The 18,446-nt window shown below is 42.5% G+C and overlaps 1 protein-coding gene across 1 annotated transcript; it reads left to right on the top strand.

Annotated features, from left to right (window-relative positions):
- The first annotated feature begins 711 nt into the window (after window positions 1-711).
- On the top strand, window positions 712-13,953 carry LOC115201982 (cytochrome P450 4V2-like). Its single transcript, XM_029765847.1, has 7 exons — window positions 712-833; window positions 1,258-1,442; window positions 1,604-1,673; window positions 2,432-2,599; window positions 10,105-10,176; window positions 13,261-13,394; window positions 13,805-13,953. The coding sequence occupies exons 1-7, from the start codon at window positions 772-774 to the stop codon at window positions 13,951-13,953; spliced, it is 840 nt and encodes a 279-aa protein (XP_029621707.1). The 5' UTR covers window positions 712-771.
- Window positions 13,954-18,446: the final 4,493 nt, after the last annotated feature.

Raw genomic sequence — 18,446 nt, 5'->3', positions numbered from 1 at the left:
GACAGCAGATATGAGTAACGTACGCAATTTTACTCAACAATAATCACAATACACGTCAGTAAATCCAAGGCCACAATTACGGACCGCAATACAATAAACAATCACTCACAAGCAAACATGGAGGAACAGAGGGTTAAATAATGAACAAGTAATTGGGGGATTGAAACCAGGTGTGTAAGACAAGGACAAAACAAATGGAAAATGAAAAGTGGATCGGCGATGGCTAGAAGTGTAAGGGCTGTCGTGGAAGAGAGACCAAGGTGCAGCGGAGTTAGTGTTCATCATAAAAGGTTTAATTAAAAAACAAGAGAACACTACCAAAATGAACAAAAACGACAGCAAACAGATTTGCAGGCTAAACAAACAGCAGTGCAAATACAACTACCCACAAAAACCCAAACCAAACACACACCTATATATAGGACTCTCAATCAGAGGCAACTAGAAACACCTGCCTCCAATTGAGAGTCCAACACCCAAACCTAAACATAGAAAAACGAAACTAGACAGAACGTAGAAATGCATACAAAACACAAACCCTCTGCCACGTCCTGACCAAAACTAATACAATTACTCCCTCTGCTGGTCAGGACGTGACAAGAAGGCCGGTGACGTCGACCGCCGAACACCGCCCGAACAAGGAGAGGGACCGACTTCGGCGAAAGTCGTGACAAACGTTCCCTCTGAGAAAAGGAATAAACAATATTTTATTTCCTATTCTATTGTCTATTTGATTCAATTCTATAGACAGTTCTGAACAACCGTGTTCATATGGACGAGGTCTATACTTACAACTTCCTGCACCCTTGGCTCAGCACTGGTCTACTGACCAGGTGGGTGTTTCAAAACAGATCACATTCGATAAAGATCAAATGTATATGCATTTGAGAAAACATAAAATATGTATTATAACGCAGGATAAGAACATGAAATTCTTAGATAAGCCTTCGATAATTATTAGGAAAACACTTCCTTTTTTATGACAAAGAACGATACATTCTGAGAAACGTCAATACTTTCCAGTCAACGCATTCCCTCCATATTTTCTGAACTTTTGTCGATCTCTCACACTCTCTCTGTATCACTTGTTCTGCATCTCCCTCTCTCTGATTCCCTTCCTTTTCTTTGTCTCTCTGTCTCACTCTCTTTCTTTGTCACCGTCTCTCTCTCTCTCTCTCTGTCCCCCTCACCCCTCTGTCTCTCTCTTCCTCTATTTTTCCCCCCTCCCTCCCTCGCTCCTCACCTCCCTCTCCCCAGCATGGGGGACAAGTGGAGTCGGAAGTTGCTCACTCCCACTTTCCACTTCTCCATCCTGACGGAGTTCCTGGAGGTGATGAACGAGCAGGCCGAGGTGCTGGTGGAGAAGCTGGACAAGGAGGCAGGCAAGGGCCCCTTCAACTGTTTTAACCACGTCACCCTCTGTGCCCTCGACATTATCTATGGTGGGTCAGGGTAAGGATGTGGGGTGGTTCTAGCGGGTCCAAAGGCTCAGTGTGTTAAAAAGATTTCCTATTCTTGTGGCAATTTCAAGTCAACTAAAAAGATGTGTAAAAATTGCAACCAAACTTAGAATAAATATCTCTGTATATGACTTTCCTTTCAGAGACTGCAATGGGGAAGAAAATCTATGCTCAGAGTAACTATGACTCAGAGTATGTCCGATGTGTGTACAAGTGAGTACCTCGTCCTGAATGCAACCGACAGATGTTGTCATGCCCAGTGTTGTTTTGAAGAAGAGGGTATCGACGGCCGACCATTTCTCACTGTCCCTGCATATCTTTCTCTCTCTCTCTCTCTCTGTGTCTGTCACGACACCGACGGATGGTGGCGCCCCTTCTCGACCGGGCGGCGCTCGGCGGTCGTCGTCGCCGGCCTACTAGCTGCCATCGATGCTTTTTGTTTCACTTTCTGTTGGTTAGGTCTAGGTAGGCACGCACCTGTTTTGGTTTAGTTATTAGTAGGGGGGGGGTTATTTAGTCTAGCAAGGTATGTCTGTGTTTGTGCGTGATTATTTTCGTCAGGTTGTACGTCTGGGGAACAGGTGTTTTTTTTCCCTTCTGCCTGTGGGTTTTGTGGCAGTGTGTTTTGGGCTGTTTATGGGTATTTGTTTTACCTTGCCCAGCCCTACCTGTTTTTGGCAAGCGTGGATTATTTATAAAAAAATTAGTGTTCACGGACTTGTGTCTCCTGCACCTGACTTCAACCCTCCTGCTTCCTTGAGCATTCTGACAGTGTCCTTCTGTCTGCACTGTTGGTAGTTGGTTGCAAATAGTAGCCAACTTGTACCATGCATTTTGTTATACTCTGCAAATGCTACAAATTAACAGACGTTTGGGGACAATATTCATTGCAGAAAATGTAATAGAGCGGAATCAAATTGCATCAAATGAATATCATTTTCTCTCCCTCGCATCCCTTCTACTATCCCCAGGATGAGTGACATCATCACACGGCGACAGAGGATGCCATGGTTCTGGCATTACTTTTTTTACAACTACTTTGGCGAGGGTTGGGAGCACAACAGGAGCCTCAAGGTCCTCCACTCCTTCACCTCCAATGTAAATCATCAGTCAATCAAAAAGGGGCTTTTGACTATTTAGCTGCACCCAGGGAAATAAGCGGTCATCCATCCAGCCAAGGGCTGCACCTGAGCCACCTCCAGGATGGGTGGGTTGGGGAGGGAGGGTGTAGCACAGTGCCGTCGTTGACAGCAGCCACCCTCCCTTCCCTCCCTTATTGTTTAGGGGTTATTGTTTATTGGTTTTGTTGGGGTTACATTTTTTTTGTGTTTTCTGTTGTTAGGTGCATTCCGGGGTCTGCACCTTGAGGGGGGGTACTGTCACGCCCTGACCAGCAGAGGGAGGTATGGTATCAGTTTTGGGTCAGGATGTGGCAGGTTTTTTGTATGTTATTAAGGGGTTTGTGTTGGTGATTAGACTCCCAATTGAAGGCAGGTGTGTTGAGTTGCCTTTGATTGGGAGTTCTATATAGTGGTGTGTGTTTTTCTTTGGGGTTGTGGGTAGTTGTTTTTGCACTGCGTTTATATAGCCTGTAAAACTGTTGTCATCTTTATTGTTTTGTCAGTGAATACTTTACTCTTTTGAAATTAAAACCATGAGTATCCACATACCCGCTGCGCCTTGGTCCTCTTCTCTCCAGTACGACATTTTTTGTGACACAATGACGGCCTAGGAACAGTGAGTTATCTGCCTTGTTCAGGGGAAGAACAAAGAGAATATATTTGTTATATATGCGTGGACAAAACAATTCTGTTTAATATTTTTAACATTACAATAATGATAATCTTGTTTTTACAAGAAAATCATTTCAGATAGTGTGAAGGAAACAATACATTTATAATTCAAACACCTCATTTACATAACAAAAACTTTTTTATGTTATTAATAGTTGCCTATTGTTACGGCAACAAATATTAAAATGAAACTTAAAAAAAGATGAACAAGAATATAAACGCAACATGTGAAGTGAAAAAAGATCCCAGAAATTTTCCAAATGCACAAAAAGCTTATTTCTCTCAAATTCTGTGCACAAACTTGTTTACATCCCTGTTAGTGAGCATTTCTCCTTTGCCAAGATAATCCATCCACCTGACAGGTGTGGCATATCAAGAAGCTGATTAAACAGCATGTTCATTACACACCTCACACACCTTGTGCTGGGAACAATAAAAGGCTACTCTAAAATGTTGAGTTTTGCCACACAACACAATACCGCAGATGCCTTAAGTTTTGAGGGAGTGTACATTCGGCATGCTGAGTACAGGAATGTCCATCAGAGCTGTTGGGAGATAATTTAATGGTATGTCCAACTGGCCTAACAACCGCAGGCAACATGTATGGCGTTGTGTGGGCGAGCGGTTTGCTGATGTCAACGTTGTGAACAGAGCTCCCCATGGTGGGGTTATGGTATGGGCAGGCATAAGCTACGGACAATGAACACAATTGCATTTTCTCGATGGCAGTTTGAATGCACAGAGGTACGTGACAAGATCCCGAGGCCCATTGTCCTGCCATTCATCCGCCGCCATAACCTCATGTTTCAGAATGATAATGCACAGCCCCATGTCACAAGAAACTGTACACAATTCCTGTAACCTGAAAATGTCCCCTTCCATGGTCTGCATACTCACCCATTGAGCATGTTTGGGATGCGCTGGATCGACATGTACGTGTCCAGGCGTGTTCCAGTTCCCGCCAATATCCAGCAACCTCGCACAGCCATTGAAGAGAAGTGGGACAACATTCCACAGACCACAATCAACAGCCTGATAAACTCTTTATGAAAGAGATGTGTTGCCCTGCATGAAGCAAATGGTGGTCATACCAGCTCTAGGAAGGGTCTAAGTGGTTCCAAACTTTTTTTATTTAAGAATGATGGAGGCCACTGTGTTCAGACTTGTCTAGTAAAATAAAAACGCTGCAGACACTTTTTGGTACCCTTCCCCAGATCCATGCCTAGACACAATACTGTCTCGGAGCTCTACGGACAATTCCATCAACCTCGTGGCTTGATTTTTGCTCTGACATGCACTGTCAATTGTGGGAACGTATACAGACAGGTGTGTGCCCTTCCAAATCATGTCCAATCAATTGAATTCTTCACAGGTGGAATCCAATCAAGTTGTAGAAACATCTCAAGGATGATCAATGGAAACAGGAACCACCTGAGCTCAATTTCGAGTCTCATAGCAAAAGGTGTGAATACTTATGAAATAAGGTATTTCTGGTTTATTTTTAATAAATTTGCCAACATTTCTAAAAACCTATTTTTGCGTTGTCATTATGGGGTAAAGTATGCCCTGATGACAAAGCTGTCATCAAGGGAAGGGGTGGCTAATTTGAAGAACCTCAATTTAGATTGTTTGACAATTTTTTGGTTACTACATGATTCCATATGTGTTATTTCATCGTTTTGATGTCTTCACTATATTACAAGGAAAACCCATATACATTTTTTAGCAAGCTAGCTGTCACGGTTGTTGTCGGGAAAGGAGGACCAAAACGCAGCAGGAATGTGGATGCTCATCTTGATATTTATTGAAACCAAGAAAACACCAAAATAACAAACAACGAAGAACTCACGAACGAACAACCGAACAACCAACCAACCAACCAACCAACCAGTCTTGTAAGGCTCACACACGCAAAACAAGAGACAATCTCCCACAAACACTAAACCAAACACATACCCATATATAGGACTCTCAATCAGAGGCAACGAGAAAGCACCTGCCTTCAATTGAGAGTCCAACCCCCCATTAACCTAAACATAGAGATACAACTAACTAGACTAAACATAGAAATACATAAACAAGGAACAGTGCCCAAAAACCCCGGAATACATAAATCAAATACCCCTCTACCAAAAACACCACCCCGAACCACATAAAACAAATACCCTCTGCCACATCCTGACCAAACTACAATAACAAATAACCCTTATACTGGTCAGGACGTGACACTAGCGTCATAATTTTGTCTGACATTCCGAAAATGCAGACGTGTTGATTTACTTTGCGGGCACCGGAGTATGACACCTGACTACAGTTTGCATTGAATTGTGGGTCATATCAATCCCACAAGTGATCAAAGCTCTTCACTCGCTCATTCACTCGCTCAGAAGATTACATACACTTAGGTTGGAGTCATTTAAACTCGTCTTTCAACCACTCCACACATTTCTTGTTAACAAACTATAGTTTTGGCAAGTCGGTTAGGACATCTACTTTGTGCATGACACAAGTAATTTTCAACAATTGTTTACAGACAGATTATTTCACTTATAATTCACTGTATCACAATTCCAGTGGGTCAGAAGTTTACATACACTAAGTTGACTGTGCCTTTAAACAGCTTGAAAAATTCCAGAAAATGATTTCATGGCTTTAGAAGCTTCTGATAGGCTAATTGATATCATTTGAGTCAATTGGAGGTGTACCTGTGGATGTATTTCAAGGCCTACCTTCAAACTCAGTGCCTCTTTGCTTGACATCATGGGAAAATCAAAAGAAATCAGCCAAGAACTCAGAATAAAAGATGTAAAAGATCTCCACAAGTCTGGTTCATCCTTGGGAGCAATATCCAAACGCCTGAAGGTACCACATTCATCTGTACAAACAATAGTACGCAAGTATAAAAACCATAGGACCACGCAGCCATCATACCGCTCAGGAAGGAGACGCGTTCTGTCTCCTAGAGATGAACGTACTTTGGTGCGAAAAGTGCAAATCAATCCCAGAACAACAGGACCTTGTGAAGATGCTGGAGGAAACAGGCACAAAAGTATCTATATCCACAGTAAAACGAGTCCTATATCGACATAACCTGAAAGGCAGCTCAGCAAAGAAGAGGCCACTGCTCCAAAACCGCCATAAAAAAGCCAGATTACGGTTTGCAACTGCACATGGAGACAAAGATTGTACTTTTTTTTAAATGTCCTCTGGTCTGATGAAACAAAAATAGAACTGTTTGGCCATAATGACCATCATTATGTTTGGAGGAAAAAGGGGGATGCTTGCAAGCCGAAGAACACCATCCCAACCGTGAAGCACGGGGGTGGCAGCATCATGTTGTGGGGGTGCTTGCTGCAGGAGGGACTGGTGCACTTCACAAAATAGATGGCATCATGAGGTTGGAAAAGTATGTAGATATATTGAAGCAACGTCTCAAGACATCAGTCAGGAAGTTAAAGCTTGGTCGCAAATGGGTCTTCCAAATGGACAATGACCCCAAGCATACTTCCAAAGTTGTGGCAAAATGGCTTAAGGACAACAAAGTCAAGGTATTGGAGTGGCCATCACAAAGCCCTGACCTCATTCCCATAGAATATTTGTGGGCAGAGCTGAAAAAGCGTGCGAGCAAGGAGGCCAACAAACCTGACTCAGTTACACCAGCTCTGTCAGGAGGAATGGGCCAAATGTCACCCAACTTATTGTGGGAAGTTTGTGGAAGGCTACCTGAAATTTTTGACCCAAGTTAAACAATTTAAAGGCAATGCTACCAAATACTAATTGAGTGTATGTAAACTTCTGTCCCACTGGGAATGTGATGAAAGAAGTATTATTCTGACATTTCACATTCTTAAAATAAGGTGGTGATCCTAACTGACCTAAGACAGGGAATTCTTACTAGGATTAAATGTCAGGAATTGTGAAAAACTGAGTTTAAATGTATTTGGCTAAGGTGTATGTAAACTTCCGACTTCAACTGTATATACAGTGGTGCAAAAAAGTATTTAGTCAGCCACCAATTGTGCAAGTTCTCCCATTTAAAAATATGAGAGAGGCCTGTAATTTATCATAGGTACACGTCAACTATGACAGACAAAATGAGAAAAAAAAATCCAGAAAATCACATTGTAGGATTTTTATGAATTTATTAGCAAATTATGGTGGAAAATAAGTATTTGGTCAATAACAAAAGTATATCTCAATACTTTGTTATATACCCTTTGTTGGCAATGACACAGGTCAAACGTTTTCTGTAAGTCTTCACAAGGTTTTCACACACTGTTACTGGTATTTTGGCCCTTTCCTCCATGCAGATCTCTCTGTATATACATATGTAGAGAGAGAGAGATTTTACATGTGTTTATTTGTGGACATTTTACATTAGAAAAACAAATTCAATTTTGATTTTCTTTGCATGGTTCTTTCATAATGCATGCAGTAGAGGGTTAAAATATGTATTTTTTTGCAGTTGATTTAGACAGTGATGAAAGAGAGCAGAGACAGGTAATTGGGATTTAGAGGAGCTCTTTTTGGAGGAGCTGGACGCGTTACTGCTAGAAAATGGGCTCTGCAGGAGGCACTTGGTAATTATAACCCTCCAGTGTACCGTCGCTATTTCTGCTTCTATCTTGTTTTCTCTGCCCGGGGCCTTTTGGTTCTCGTCAATGCTGACTCTTGTTCAAATCCTTCTCTCACGGGTCAGAGTGAGTTCAAACACAGTCACACCGAAGTAGTTCTGTGGCATATCAAATTGGTGTGCTTTATATGCAGCTTTAATATTGCAAATAGATTGGCTTCTTTTTTTGGTATTATACCCTCCCCTAACCCGGACGATGCTGGGCCAATTGTGCACTGCCCTATGGGACTCCCAATCACAGCTGGTTGTGATACAGCCCAGGATTGAACCTGGGTCTGTAGTGACATCTCTAGCACTGCAATGCAGTGCCTTAGACCGCTGCGCCACTCGGGATGCCTCAGATTGGGGCTTCTATCAATGTAATTGTCTGCATCATTTCCAAATCGCTAATTTTAAAACAAGCCATAGAAAGTTGGTTGCCATTTCAGTTGAATTCACCAGAAAAGACAGAACAAACATTACAACATATGTTATGGTTAAACTCAAATTTACTAAGTGATAAAAAAACGTAAAAACTCTTTTTAATCATTGTAAATGATATCATAAATAGGACTTGTGGAGTTGTCACACATGCAGCTAACAAAAATATATGGAAACGTCTGCTCTATCCAAAATTACAAACAACTAATTGCAGCATTACCGCAAAAAAATGGAAGAGGCAAGTGGAAGGGGGAGAAAGTAATGAACTTGTCTGCCGGCCCCGCATTAAAGACCAAAATTCTTTAAAGAAAATTGTAATAAATAAAATACAACCATCCCAGCTCTGCAGATTTTGCTGCGAAGAGACAGACTCATTAGATCATTTGTTTTGGTACTGTCCATATGTAGCTTGTTTTTGGTCACAGGTTCAGGAATGGCTGAAGAATTGAAACATTTACCTGGAGTTAACTCTGCAAATAGCACTGCTGGGTGATCTGAAAAGTCATAGTCAATCGATTAATAACATAATAATACTCGTAACAAAAATGTTTATCTTTAATTTACATTCTGTAGAAACTATGAGAATAGAAAGGTTGAACTTTTGTGAAACAGCACAGTTGAAAAAGACTGGATGGTCTTCAGAGATAGATGGTAGGGGTTGAGTGGAGCTGAAGGATGGGACTAAAAACAAACAAAAGATAACTAATGTAAAATATACTGTGTCCGTAAAATGGATATAGTATGTAGAAGCCTAAGTGTTGTTGTCCATTAGTTTACTCCAATTAGGGGAGGGGTGGTTGGGTTAGGGGGAAATAAGAAAGGACTAACAAAGGAAAAATATGTCAAACAGAACTTACCCAGAATGTGGTTACCATGTTCTCAGAATATTCAATATTAATGTTCATATTTTATATTCTGAGAACATGGTAACCACGTTCTGGGTATGTTTGGTGTGATGCTGATAAAATATTTTCCTAACTATTAGAAAACTGGACACATGAATGTTCTTGAAATGTGATTAGAACATTAATATATTATATTCTGAGAACATGGCAACCATGTTCTGTATATGTTTGGTGTGATTTTGATGGAATATTCTCTTAACCCTCAGGAAACTGGACATGTCTAGAATATTAATAATGTAGGCTATATTCTGAGAACATGGTAACCACATTCTGGATAAATTCTGCTTGACGTTAAAGGACTGTTCTCCTACCTGTAATGCAAAAACATTCTAAATAGGTTAGAGTTCAAGTGGTTCTTCAAGGTTTGACAAAAAAAGGAAAGGAGGGGTGCTCAACAACAATGAAAAAGATCATGAGAATGGCTTACCAAGAAAATTCCAAAATGACTAATTCGAGGTAAAAAGGAGTTGGAGCACTCAACAAAAAAAAGGCAGGATGATTCATTTTGCTCACTATAATCCATTGTACATGTGACTGATGTTTAGGCATCAACCTAACGTCTTCCTCAAATTAGTACTTTTGGAAGTTTTTCTTGGTAAGCCATTCACATGCTAAATAGGTTCTCAGGAGGTTTTTGCCAATACAAAGGATGTTCCTGTAACTAACGAAAAATGGACACTCAAACATCAGGGAAAAATAACAGGTAACACTACAAAAATGTTCTCTCTCCCTAGAATTGTTAGCTGGTCTGTGCCATATAGAAGATGAACCTACAACCATGGTGAACCCAGCACCTTTCCATTTCAGTCATGTCGATTAGTTATTTTTTATATATTTTTTGTGTTCATTAGTTCATATATCCACTTATACCTTTTGTGGACCTAATAGAATAGCTTGTGTTTCACTGTTGTGCCTGTAGACGGGTTCAAGGTTCCCAAAGGTGCCAATGCCATCATCTTGCCCTACTCCCTTTATTTTTTTATTTTTTGTTATTTCGCCTTTATTTAACCAGGTGGGCAAGTTGAGAACAAGTTCTCATTTACAACTGCGACCTGGCCAAGATAAAGCAAAGCAGTTCGACAAATATAACAACACAGAGTAACACATGGAGTAAAACATTTACATTACATTTACATTTTAGTCATTTAGCAGACGCCCTTATCCAGAGCGACTTACAGTAGTGAATGCATACATTTCATTTCATACATTATTTTTCTGTGCTGGCCCCCCGTGGGAACAACAAACAAACATACAGTCAATAATACAGTAGAAAAGTAAGCCTATATACAATGTGAGCAAATGAGGTGAGATAAGGGAGGTAAAGGCAATAAATAGGTCATGGTGGCGAAGTAAATACTATGTAACAATTAAAACACTGGAATGGTAGATTTGACAGTAGATGAGTGTGCAAAGTAGAAATACTGGGGTGCAACGGAGCAAAAAAAATAAAAAAATAAATACAGTAGGGGAAGAGGTAGTTGTTTGGGCTATTTATAGATGGGCGATGTACAGGTGCGGTGATCTGTGAGCTACTCTGACAGCTGGTGCTTAAAGCTAGTGAGGGAGATAAGTGTTTCCAGTTTCAGAGATTTTTGTAGTTCGTTCCAATCATTGGCAGCAGAGAACTGGAAGGAGAGGCGGCCAAAGGAGGAATTGGCTTTGGGGGTGACAAGTGAGATATACCTGCTGGAGCGCGTGCTACAGGTGGGTGCAGCTATGGTGACCAGCGAGCAGAGATAAGGCGGGACTTTACCTAGCAGGGTCTTGTAGATGACCTGGAGCCAGTGGGTTTGGCGACGAGTATGAAGCGAGGGCCAGCCAACAAGAGCGTACAGGTCGCAGTGGTGGGTAGTATATGGGGCTTTGGTGACAAAACGGATGGAACTGTGATAGACTGCATCCAATTTGTTGAGTAAGGTGTTGGAGGCTATTTTGTAAATGACATCGCCAAAGTCGAGGATCAGTAAGATGGTCAGTTTTACGAGGGTATGTTTGGCAGCATGAGTGAAGGATGCTTTGTTGCAAAATAGGATTGGATTGGAGATGTTTTATGTGAGCCTGGAAGGAGAGTTTACAGTCTAACCAGACACCTAGGTATTTGTAGTTGTCCACATTTTCCAAGTCAGAACCGTCCAGAGTAGTGATGCTGGACGGGCGGGAAGGTGCAGGCAGCGATAGGTTGAAGAGCATGCATTTAGTTTTACTTGTATTTAAGAGCAGTTGTAGGCCACGGAAGGAGAGTTGTATGGCATTGAAGCTCGTCTGGAGGGTTGTTAACACAGTGTCCAAAGAAAGGCCAGAAGTCTACAGAATGGTGTCGTCTGCGTAGTGGTGGATCAGAGACTCACCAGCAGCAAGAGCGACATCATTGATGTATACAGAGAAGAGAGTTGGCCCAAGAATTGAACCCTGTGGCACCCCCATAAAGACAGCCAGAAGCCCGGACAACAGGCCCTCAGATTTGACACACTGAACTCTGTCGGAGAAGTAGTTGGTGAACCAGTCGAGGCAATCATTTGAGAAACCAAAGCTGTTGTGTCTGCCGATGAGGATGTGGTGATTGACAGAGTCGAAAGCCTTGGCCAGGTTGATGAATACGGCTGCACAGTACTGTTTCTTATCGATGGCGGTTAAGATATCGTTTAGGACCTTGATCCTGGCTGACCAGCTCTGAAACCAGATTGCATAGCGGAAAAGGTACGGTGGGATTCAAAATGGTCGATGATCTGTTTGTTAACTTGGCTTTCGAAGACCTTAGAAAGGCAGGGTAGGAGAGATATAGGTCTGTAGCAGTTTGGGTCAAGAGTGTCCCCCCCTTTGAAGCGGGGGTTGACCGCAGCTGCTTTCCAATCTTTGGGAATCTCAGACGACACGAAAGAGAGGTTGAACAGGCTAGTAATAGGGGTTGCAACAATTTCGGCAGATAATTTTAGAAAGAAAGGGTCCAGATTGGGTAGGGTGCTGTTGACCGGGGTAGGGGTGGCCAGGTGGAAAGCATGGCCAGCCGTAGAAAAATGCTTATTGAAATTCTCAATTATAGTGTATTTATCGGTGGTGACAGAGTTTCCTATCCTCAGTGCAGTGGGCAGCAGGTAGGAGGTGCTCTTATTCTCCATGGACTTTACAATGTCCCAGAACGTTTTTGAGCTTGTGTTGCAGGAAGCAAATTTCTGCTTGAAAAAGCTAGCCTTGGCTTTTCTAACTGCCTGTGTATATTGGTTTCTAACTTCCCTAAAACGTTGCATTTCACGGGGGCTGTTTGATGCTAATGCAGAACGCCACAGGATGTTTTTGTGTTGGTTAAGGGCAGTCAGGTCTGGAGAGAACCAAGCGCTATATCTATTCCTGGTTCTAAATTTCTTGAATGGGGCATGCTTATTTAAGATGGTGAGGACGGCATTTAAAAAAAATAACCAGGCATCCTCTACTGACGGGATGAGGTCGATATCCTTCCAGGATACCCGGGCCAGGTCGATTAGAAAGGCCTGCTCGCTGAAGTGTTTCAGGGAGCTTTTGATATTGATGAGTGGAGGTCGTTTGACCGCTGACCCATTACAGATGCAGGCAATGAGGCAGTGATCGCAGAGATCTTGGTTGAAAACAGCAGAGGTGTATTTAGAGGGTAAGTTGGTTAGGATGATATCTATGAGGGTGCCCGTGTTTACGGAATTGGGATTGTACGTCGTAGGTTCATTGATAATTTGTGTGAGATTGAGGGCATCAAGCTTAGATTGAGTATGTCACAGTTTAGGTCACCTAGCAGCACGAGCTCTGAAGATAGTTGGGGGGCAATCAGTTCACATATGGTATCCAGAGCACAGCTGGGGGCAGAGGGTGGTCTATAGCAGGCGGCAACGGTGAGAGACTTGTTTTTAGAGAGGTGAATTTTTAAAAGTAGAAGTTCAAATTGTTTGGGTGCAGACCTGGATAGTAGGACAGAACTCTGCAGGCTATCTCTGCAGTAGATTGCAACACCGCCACCTTTGGACATTCTATCTTGTCTGAAAATGTTGTAGTTAGGGATGGAGATTTCAGAGTTATTGGTGGTCTTCCCTCCACCATGACCCGCGCCACTTCCCCCAGCCAGAGGACTTCCGCCCGGAGCGCTTCCTGCCGGAAAACTGTGTCGGGAGACATCCTTACGCCTTCATTCCCTTCTCCGCTGGACTCCGCAATTGCATTGGTAAGAATAGGAGACATTTAATACATTCAATTAAAGTAGCACTTAAAGTAATACAACATTTTAGAAAATTGGTAAATCAACATCATTCCATTTGAGATTAATGACACAAGATTGGTCACCTTTGGCAGCAATTTTCAACTTGAAGCCAAAATAAAAGATTTAAAATAAAACAAGGATTGTGTTGTACAATATCACAGGTATTGATCAATGTTTTATCAGCTTAAAAGTAGACTGTCCACTACAGTGGGCCTGTCCAATGAAGATGCTTACAAGCTATCACTACCTTAATAATGATAGTGACAAACTAAAGTTTAACTTCAGACAACAACAAAAAACAAGACATAATTAAAACAAAATGGAGGATTAAAAGTGTGTATCTTCACATGCTCTCTTTACACCCCTGCCCCCAGGTCAGCGCTTTGCCGTGATGGAGGAGAAGGTGATCCTGGCATCCATCTTGCGCTACTTCAACATGGAGGCGTGTCAGAAGCGGGAAGACCTCAATCCACTAGGGGAGCTCATCCTTCGCCCCGAGAATGGCATCTGGATCAAACTGTAGTAGAGGAATCAGTATCAGCACTCATTTGCTGCGTCCCAATAATATCTAATTTCCCCTGAAGGGCACTTCACTACTTCCTATGAATCTAAAAGCATTGGATTAATGGAGACATGGGCTAGAGGGGAGTTTCTACCATGTTTCTTGCACCAGTCATTTCCTTTTCAATCAGTGAATTAAAGTGAATAAGTGCACACTTTGAGAGGAAGGAGAGATAATTGGGACATAGCCATATAAATGTACTAGAGAGCTCATATCTTTGCATATCTACCTTGATTTGAAAGTAATACATTTCTTCTTCTTTGACTTTAAGTGTATTGGCAACAAATGTTCAGTAAAAGTGCCCAAATCATATAGACAGAACTTCAGCCTCTTCCAGGCTAATCAGTCTCCTATGGGGGCTCTAGATCTTTCTTTGATGAGAAATTGGTTATTAGTGACTAATTGGGTTACCCGTAAAGCATGGTGGTGAGCCAATCCGAAAATGCATGCAGGGTGAAGTTGCCCCCTGATCTATGGTCAGTTTTGCATTTCCCCCCACTAGATCCTAGATCTAGAAAAAGCCTTGAAATGAAGACCTCTCACAGTGATAGTATTATAAATGTATGCCCTGAAGATTGTGATGAAATAAAATGTAAACCTCTCACCAACATCAAATGACGTGTGTCCTGACATATTTGTGTCCAACAACACAAGTGTCCTTGTTGGGACTCTCAGTTATTGGAAGATATGAGCATTTCCGAAAAGACGGTAAGTTCAGTATATTATTATCTGAGAACATAGTGGAATAGTACGGATAATGGAGGCTGTGGTTGTCAGGTTCATTGTTGCATGTGATGTGCTGAAAAGGGACCTACTGTTTATTCTCCACAAGGCGGTGATAGTGGTCCTCTTTTCCCTCCTGTTGTTGACAGTGAGTGTGTATGTGTGCCCACGCATGTCAGTGACAGTCTCACAATGTGTGTTAGTGTGCATGTCAGCGGTTGTTCGTGTGCGAGTGTGTGTGCGTGTATTGTCTGTATGCTACATTTGTTGGGGGTATGTTTACTCTATGAATGTGTGAGCACTCAAGGACAAGACACTGCCACCACCTGCCCAGCAATCTGCACGGCCACAGTGAACCACATCATCAGAACAACAGAAAAAGAAAAACACCCCACAGGGCTGCCAAATCTGAATGAGAGAACTTTGACATGGCAACCCTCCCTTCTTTTTTCAGACTCCTTCTTTCTCCCTCCCCCTTTGCCTCTACCTCTCTCTCCCTCCCCCTTTGCCTCTACCTCTCTCTCCATTCCCCTCTGCCTCCCTCTCACTCCTAGCTCCCTCTCCCCTCCAGCTCCAGTCATCTCCCTTTTAAAGAGAATCTCAGATGCCGTATTCACAAACTGTTTCAGAAGTGGTGATCTAGGATTAGTTTAGTATTTTGCTCATTATTAATAAGGTTAGCTGATTCTAGAACGAACCTGATCCTAGATCAGCACTCCTACTCTGAGACACCCAGAGCTCCGATCAATGCAATCGACCCTGTGTGGCGCTCCCCCAAACAATAGCTTTCAAAGACAGGGAGCGAGCGGCAAGGGAGAAAGCTTAACCACTATCTGCAAAGGCTGATGTTAAATGCCCCAAAGAGGATGTGTCCAAAATACAAATAAGAAACTGTGCTGGATAGCAGGGAGGGAAGAGAAGGAAAGAGAGGAAAGTATTGATCGTTTTTTTCTGAAGAGTGATAATGTTGAGGTGGGGGCAGGGGGTGTTTTGGGATAATGGTGATTCTCTTGTCCTTTCTCGTGGTTCTACATCCATGGAGGTTGGTGGGAGGAGCTATAGGAGGATGGGCTCATTGTAATGGCTGGAATGGAATAGATGGACTGGTATCAAACAGATTAAACATATGGCAACCACGCAACCGTCCTCCTATAGCACTTCCCACCAGCCTCCACTGTTCCACATACTCCATGGGGTGTGGTGTGTGTGGTGTGCATGTGTGTGTATGAGCATATGCATATGTTTACAAGCATACTGTATGTATGAGTTCCTAAAAAAAAAAACAGCAAAGCAAGGGAATTCTGTCGCTTCACCTCTCAGACCGAATCGAACAATCTCATTGGTTCGTGCCTAGACATCCCTCTCAAAATACACAGGGACGTACTTATAAATAACCCTCGCTCTCAGCCACATACACACACACACACATACACACACATACCACTAGCGATCGCTTCATCCCTTTGTCTCACAGAATACACCTCTCTCTCTCTCTGGCCCCGCTGGGCTCTCCAGTCACTGTGGTAACATACAAAAACAAGACAGTGGCAAGTCAACTACAAAAACACCAACGAAATAGTAAAGCTCGCCTCTGGACCTCTGCGCAATGCTTCAGAGCACAGTGATGCGAGAGAGACAGAGAGAGAGGGCGAGAGAGAGAATAGGGAAAGAAAGAGCAGGAGGGAGAGACAGGGAGAGGGAGAGAGTAAGTGAGGAGGAGAATGAGAGAGGTTGAGAAATTCAGCACCCCTCCATCACCCCTCGATTACCCTCTTCATCACCCCTCCATTACCCTCTTCATCACCCCTCCATTACCCTCTTCATTAATCCCTTCATCATCTCTCCATTACCCTCTTCATCACCCCTCCATTACCCTCTTCATCACCTCTCCATTACCCTCTTCATTAATCCCTTCATCACCCCTCCATTACCCTCTTCATTAATCCCTTCATCACCTCTCCATTACCCTCTTCATCACCCCTCCATTACCCTCTTCATCACCTCTCCATTACCCTCTTCATTAATCCCTTCATCACCTCTCCATTACCCTCTTCATCACCCCTCCATTACCCTCTTCATCACCCTCTTCATCACCCCTTCAACACCCCTCCATCACCCCCTTCATCACCCCTCCATTACCCTCATCAGCCTCTTCATCACCCCCTCCATTACCCTCTTCATCATCCCCTCCATCACACCCTCCATCACCCCTTACATCACCCCCTTCATCACCCCCTCCATCACCCCATTTTATATTGCTCCTACGGACCAAGGACAAATCTTCTCAAATTAACAGTTATATACAGTGAATTCAGAAAGTATTCAGACCCCTTATTCTAAAATTTATTAAATTGTCCCACCCTCATACATTTTTGAAATATGAAACATGACATTTACATAAGTATTCAGACCGTTTACTCAGTACTTTGTTGAAGCACCTTTGGCAGTGATCACACCTTAAAAGTGTTCTTGGGTATGACGCTACAAGCCTGGCACATCTGTATTGGGAAAAGTTTCTCCCATTCTTCTCTACAGATCCTCTCAAGCTCTGTCAGGTTGGATGGGGAGCGTTGCTGCACAGCTATTTTCAGGTCTCTCCAGAGATGTTCGATCGGGTTCAAGTCCGGGCTCTGACTGGGTCACTCAAGGACATTCAGAAACTTGAGGTCCTGAGCGCTCTGAAGCAGGTTTTCATCAAGGATCTCTCTGTACTTTGCTCTGTTCATCTTTGCCTCGATTTTGACTAGTCTCCAAGTCCCTGCTGCTGAAAAATGTCCCCACATCATGATGCTGCCACCACCATGCTTCACCGTGGGAATGGTGCCAGGTTTCCCCCAGACGTCCACAGAGGAACTCTAGAGCTCTGTCAGAGTGACCATCGGGTTCTTAGTCACTTTCCTGACCCATGCCTAGCTCCCTTGATTACTCAGTTTGGCTGGGTGGCCAGCTCTAGGAAGAGTCTTGGTGGTTCCAAACTTTTTCCATTTCGGAATGATGCTGCATACATTTTTTGGTACCCTTCCCTAGATCTGTGCCTCTACACAATCCTGTCTCAGAGCTCTACAGACAATTCCTATGACCTCATAACTTTGTTTTTGCTCTGACATGCACTGTCAATTGTGTGACCTGATATAGACAGGTGTGTGCCTTTCCAAATAATGTCCAATCAATTTTAATTTTCCACAGGTGGACTCCAATCAAGTTGTAGAAACATCTCAAGGATGATCAATAAAAACAGGATGCACCTGAGCTCATTTTCGAGTCTCATAGCAAAGTGTCTGAATACTTATGTCAATAAGGTATTTCAGTTTTTGAATTTTTAATACATTTGCAAAAAATTCTAAAAACCTGTTTTCACTTTGTCATTATGGGGTATTGCGTGCAGATTGCTGAGAATTTTTATTTAATCAATTTTAGAATAAGGCTGTAATGTAACAAAATGTGGAAAAAGTCAAAGGGTGTGAATACTTTCCGAAGGCACTATACAGAGCTATCACTGAATGGAACTCCTTACCAACTCATATTTCCCAAGCAAATAGTAAATTCACGTTCAAGAAAATATATTTTTTTAAATGTTTGAAACCAGATGGACCATATGACTAGACAGATGCTGAATCTGCTATTTGAATGTTACATTTTACCTTTCAGATATATAAAATGATAAATATTTGTTAAAGTTTGTACATCTACATGTCTTTTTTGTTAGTCTTCTTGGGGTCTGACACCTATCT

Source organism: Salmo trutta, chromosome 11 (assembly GCF_901001165.1).
Source record: "Salmo trutta chromosome 11, fSalTru1.1, whole genome shotgun sequence".
Classification (NCBI taxonomy): domain Eukaryota; kingdom Metazoa; phylum Chordata; class Actinopteri; order Salmoniformes; family Salmonidae; genus Salmo; species Salmo trutta.
Note: the sequence above shows the minus strand (reverse complement) of the source record. Positions and strands in the feature narration are given on the sequence as shown.

What these genes read in the sequence shown, in the direction of transcription:
- LOC115201982 (XM_029765847.1), top strand. Translation starts at nt 772, where the DNA reads ATGGACGAGGTCTATACTTACAACTTCCTGCACCCTTGGCTCAGCACT. An exon ending in TGCCCTCGACATTATCTATG is followed by an intron (nt 1,443 to 1,603) that starts GTGGGTCAGGGT and finishes CTTTCCTTTCAG; the next exon opens with AGACTGCAATGGGGAAGAAA. An exon ending in AAGGGGCTTTTGACTATTTA is followed by an intron (nt 2,600 to 10,104) that starts GCTGCACCCAGG and finishes CTAATAGAATAG; the next exon opens with CTTGTGTTTCACTGTTGTGC.